Consider the following 6,000-nt stretch of genomic DNA (forward strand, 5'->3'; position numbering starts at 1 on the left):
ACCTCAGTTTCTTCCTGCTACGCCCAGATCTGGAACGTTCTACCCTCCCACGTGCGGAGAGTACCCAATGAAAGAACTTCTCTGACGGGTTCAACCAAAGGCGTACACGCGCACAAGAAGATGGGCGGAGATCTTTGTGAATGACATATTTGAAACCCAACCAGTAAACTCAAAAGTATATATTTTTCCCATGTACAGTTTTGTGCTGGTCTATGTGGTCGACATGTTCAAAGAATATAATTGTTTATTTAATCTACCCTCACATTAAAAAAATATTATTATTATTATTATCATTATTGTTGTTAAAATAATAATAATTGTAATTATCATAATATATCCTCAATATATATCAATATGTCATATAATAATAATAACAACAATAATTCTACACATTATTATTATTATTATTATTATTATTATTATTATTATTATTATTATTATTATTATTATTATTATTATTATTATTATTATTACTTTTTTCAATAGACCAATGTAATGCAGCTAGTCATGGGGGGAGAAAGTGCAGGTTTGGCCTCTACTGGCTGACCAGGGTAACACAATCTATCGCTAAACTGTTTGTGAAATTTGCTGGCTGTGTATGAAGTATGAAGAACAAATGCGCGCTGGTTCCTCCAGACTCTGGATGTGTGGTCCACTGGCACTGGTAGTCAGGACGAGGGAGGGGAGGGAGGAGGAGTAACATACTGCAGGAAAAAAGTTAAGTAAAATGGCTTCCTTGTCTTTGGATCCTCCAGAACAATCACAGGTCAAAGACGAACTCACGGCAGCACATGTCAAAGAGGAAGATAGACCTGTTGCATCGGAAAAACAAAACGTACTAAAGTCGGAACTGAGTTTTTCCACAGACCAAGTATCGTGTCTCTGCGAGGCCCTTCTGCAGGCGGGCAATGTGGATCGTCTGTGGAGATTTTTATCCACGATACCTCCTTCGTCCGAGCTGCTACGTGGCAATGAGACCCTTCTCAAGGCCCAAGCTCTGGTGGCTTTCCACCGCGAAGAGTTCAAGGAGCTGTACGCTATTTTGGAGAGCCACGACTTCCACCCGTCTAACCATGGGTTCCTGCAGGACCTGTACCTGAAGGCTCGCTATAAGGAGGCGGAGAGGTCCCGGGGCCGTAGCCTGGGAGCTGTGGACAAGTACCGTCTCAGAAAGAAGTTTCCCCTGCCCAAGACAATCTGGGATGGAGAGGAGACCGTGTACCTTCTCAAAGAGAAGTCACGCAATGCTCTCAAAGAATGCTACAAAAGCAACAGGTATCCAAAACCAGACGAGAAGAGAAACCTGGCTAAAGTTACTGGATTGTCTCTCAAACAAGTGAGCAACTGGTTCAAAAACCGGAGACAGAGGGACAGGACGCCGTCCGGGACCCACAGCAAAAGGTAATATTTTCTGATAAACGCACTGACTGAGCAAAGCAGTGCCATCTCACCCTGCACTTCAGAATCAGTGAAAAAGTCTGAGTGTAATTTGTGTAACAACTTGCTCTGCCACACACAGGTCTTCAAAAGCGTGTGGCTTTGTTGTGAAATGTGAGCTTCAGCCAGTCTGGCCGAGACAGTTTCTAGTACTAATAGGCAAACTATTACACAACCAGTGTTAATTTCGTCGACTAAAATATTTAGTCTTAATTTTAGTCAAAGTGATCTTTTTGACGACTAAAATTGGACTAAAACTAAATTAAAAGTTTCTCATGAGACTAAAACTATGACTAAAATGTCCAGATATTTTAGTCGACTAAAATAAGACTAAATAAAAATGAAAAGGAGAGACTAAAATCATCCGAACTTCTATTGACACTGTGAAAGAGCCTCATATCATAGATTCACTGCCAAATGAACAGGTCTGTGCTTTACTCATGTGGAAGCAGCTCCATTAAGTCCAGGACCTTGATTAAATATGATTATGATTAATATTCTAAATGCTAAGTCGACTAAATTAGTCTTAATTTTACTCGACTAAATTGACATGCAATTTTAGTCGACTAAAACTAGACTAAAATTGAAAAGTTGTTTTTTACTAAATCTCGACTAAAATTAAATTACATTTTAGTCAAAAGACTAAGACTAAAACTAAAATAAAATATGTTGTCAAAATTAACACTGTACACAACTATGCATATGCTATATCTTTTAAATTATTTTTTATCGTGGAAAACAGAGGGACAACAATGAGAGTAGGTGGTGGTTATAATAAAAATTAAAGATAAATAACAATAATAACCATTATTATTATTATTGTTGTTGTTATTATCACCATATAAATAATAATAATTGGGACCTGGACTTTTGTCATAAGGTTTAATGTGATTTAAAATATGACAGACACTTTTTCAGTTTCCTTTTTCCTTTAAGATGACATCTTTAGTGACAAACACACAATTTCACTGTCAAGCTTGTTTATTCACACATTTAAGCCGACATATTTAAAAAGCTCATTCTCCAAAATAAATGAAACTGCTTTCGCCTTTGAAGTGTTTAAATGATCACACAGGCCTCACATCACTTCAAATAAATTCAAATGGAGGAAAATCTCAATCTAAAACATACCTCCAAAAATGAATGCAGCCCCTAAATAAATGATGCTTAAATGCGATTAATTGTGATAAATGAATTGCAAAGGCCATAATTAACTTGATTGAAAAATGTAATCCAGTCCCACCGTTAATAATAATCCTCATAACCACTGTTATAGTCAGTGATCATTGTCATTTTGTATGTTCTCCATCATACTGCCCTGATCTATATTTTAATTCTTCATTATGCCTTTTTTCTCTCTCTCTCTCTGTTTCCCCATTTTTATATCTTAATTCTTAAAAGTTACAGGAAAATCTAGCAAAAGTAGAGCCAAAGAAGCACCAACTGTCCCTCAGTTGCTAATGTACCATTTGAAACAAAGGGCAGGGAGCTTTATGTTTTGAGGAGACTTGAGAAACTACAGGACTTGCCATACACCCGTAACAGTTGCAACCAAGATCATTATTTATTTAATAGGGACAGTGCATATTAATAAACATCTGTAATTACAGTGTAAATATGCCAGATTATAGCAAACATGCTCATTTCCATCTGGCAGGTGACACATAATATTATCAATGCAAAGAAAGGAAATCCAGCTCAGTTTCTGTTCATATTTTACTACCAATGTTTGTAGACTGAGTTCAACATGTTCATATCTAAGGCTGTGCCATTTTGAGCTAGGGCTTGAGGACTCCTGCTATTTAAAATACTGTGTAGAATAAGAAGTTGTATAATTTATAAAGGTTAATTATACCATTTTCCTTTTAGTGAGTCCGATGGCAACCACAGCACGGAAGATGAAGCTAGTGCCATGGACGACGCCCCGGACAAGTTGGAAGAGCCCTCGTCTGTTTTATCATTCTCTGCAGTTTCTAGTAACACAGGAGGACCGCTCATTTTGAATGGATCTAATGGGTTTCTCACAACACCTCAGCCTTTACTGTTAAATGGGAATTCTCTTATTTCTGGAGCTGGAGGAGGAGTCATAATCAATGGCCTAAACCTTGGCGATTGTCAAACAGTAACACTAAGTCCTGTTGCAGGCAATAACTCTTCTTTGATATTAAACAGCCCTCAGGTAATGACAAAACCAAATGTGCAACAGCAGCAGACAATATCAGTGGCGGAACAGGAAGCCTCTGAAATGGACTGTAAGCCAGTCAGTGTTGGCACAAATACAACGCATGTGTCCAACCCGCCATCTGTCATCTCTATGCCTATCAAGACGAACAGAGACAGCTCTTTAGACTTTATGAGCATTACTAAAGATGTTCCAAAACCAAATATCCTACGCCACAGGAACCAAAGTCAGCATACAGAATCTTCATCTTTATTACCAACCACACCTTCTCTGTCCCCTGTAAATAGTGTGCCAAAGCTAGTGTTAACGCAAACAACCAAACATCCGGAACTGATCACTCTTCCAGCCTCTATAGCATCTGCAAGAACAGTCATTTCTTCATCTATCTCCAACCAGGAAGCCAATTTTGTCGTATTTGCGACTGCTGGCTCTCCGGTAACCACCTCTACCCCAGTTGTTTCTTCAAACCCTTCCACCCCTCAGGTCCTCTCGCTTCCCCAGGTTGTTCCTTCTATTCAAGGCATACCAGTCTCACAGCTGGTCCAGCACTCTTCTGTCGCTCTGGGGTCCCAGTGTCCTCAGTTGGTCCCTGTGTCCCCTTCAACTTCACTGTTGAAAAGCACAATAACTGCAGATCACAGACTGATACAAGCTCAGCATGAGGCAACGTCAACTCTATCTGAAGGAGCTATAACAACAGTGTCCATTTCACAACTAGCTTCAAATCAGTTTCCACAGAGAATATCAAGTCAACTGGTGGACCCAAATATTCCAATCTCTACATCTGATAAAATAAAAAGTCCACACATTCTTTCCATTTCTTCACCAACACAAGTGTTTCCAGCGCCCAACGGGACACCTGCACAGTTGGTCTCCATGCCTCAGCTGGTTCCTGTGTCATCCATCCAAACATCAAACACAATCTCATTTCCCCAAGTGGTACCGGGCTCTCCATCACTGACAGTGCCTTCAGCTGGGACACCTGTACAAATCCTGGCATCGGGCCCCACTGCTCCTGGTCTAGGACAGGCCCCACTAAGAATCAACAGCATCGGCCCTATTCAAAATGTAGCTTCTCCAGCCAGTGTGACTCCCAGTGTGCAGCTGTTAAACTCTGGGATAATCCAACTCCCCGCTACTCCTCCAGGTACTAAGTTTAAGCTGTTGTATTTGTACAATCACTTATTAAATGTTAACTAATAATTTCTCTTATAGGTAACCTGCTTCTCAGTGGAGGTCCATTCTTAAGCGTCCAGCAAGGCAAGCTAATTTTGACAATTCCAGCTGGAATTCAGCTTGCAAGTTTGTCATCAAAGCAGGACGTTTCCCCTGTGTCCAGTAATATCGGTACTTCAGTTGCTGCTGCTGCAACACAGTCTTTATCTATGTCAAGTGGTGCGTCTGGCAATGTTTCAACAACACCCTTAAATTTTGTGACATGCACTCCACAATATAGTACTTTGGAGACTGGAATCACTAGTCAGACCCCCATCTCCTCTACCTTAGACCACTCACTTTCTTCCATTCCCCAAAACACTCTCACTCCAGAAAACATGTTCGCCCTTAGTCCCAGTTACAGTGGAATGACCTCTAACTCACAGCTGTCTCATTCTGCCTGGAGCTCAGGTCTGTCTCAGCTGTTTGATATTCGTGGCAAAGGCGATCTGCCTGTTGACCCATCTTTGTTAGCAGGCCTGTCCGGAGGAGAGTCCCTTCTTCTGGGAAGCCCATCTCCTGAGCAGGGCATTGAATCAAGCTCACCTCTTGGCAGTTCAGAGGAGATGGATGGAGAGTCCAAAATTCTTACTCAACTACAATCTGTGCCTGTGGATGATGATTTGGGCCTGTAGACTGTTCATTTTACAGTAAACAAAACTGACATAAATTATATCCAGTTAATGCTCTGTTCTGAATTCTGAATATATGTGGCATTAATGCTCTGCCCACTCGGAAGCATGGAGGTGTTATAGATCTCTAGATTCATTTGTGGTGACCAAAACTCTTAAATGGAAAGAGATTAAATGCCTAAACTGATGCCAGCATATTATCACTTTTAATCTTGAGTTTAGGAGAGGTTGGATTTTTAACCCTGCATGATAAACTTTAGTTGTTCAAGTTGAGCAATATTCTAAAAAGACGCAATTTTCTTTGCTCTAAAATGCAAATGGTACTATATAGGAAATTGTGACTTATGTAATAACAAGTAAACACAATGGTGCTTTACAGTTTGGTGTTTGCAGTTATGTTGCTATTGTTATTTTGGCTATTCTGAAGTGCCTTAAGTACATTTTTAACCTTTAATATACAGTCTATTAACCCAACATTTATAGATGTAGCTCCTTATCCTGTTTGTATATTTTGCACATTCATAGTGTTTACAC

General features: G+C 39.9%; 1 protein-coding gene across 1 annotated transcript; it reads left to right on the forward strand.

Moving 5' to 3' along the window:
* The first annotated feature begins 629 nt into the window (after window positions 1-629).
* Window positions 630-5,543, forward strand: six5 (SIX homeobox 5). Its single transcript, XM_079572813.1, has 3 exons — window positions 630-1,401; window positions 3,307-4,766; window positions 4,835-5,543. Exons 1-3 carry the CDS (start codon window positions 728-730, stop codon window positions 5,467-5,469), a joined length of 2,769 nt encoding a protein of 922 aa, XP_079428939.1. The 5' UTR covers window positions 630-727; the 3' UTR covers window positions 5,470-5,543.
* The last annotated feature ends 457 nt before the right edge of the window (window positions 5,544-6,000 follow it).

This window comes from Gobius niger, assembly GCF_951799975.1.
Source record: "Gobius niger genome assembly, chromosome: 1".
Classification (NCBI taxonomy): Eukaryota; Metazoa; Chordata; class Actinopteri; order Gobiiformes; family Gobiidae; genus Gobius; species Gobius niger.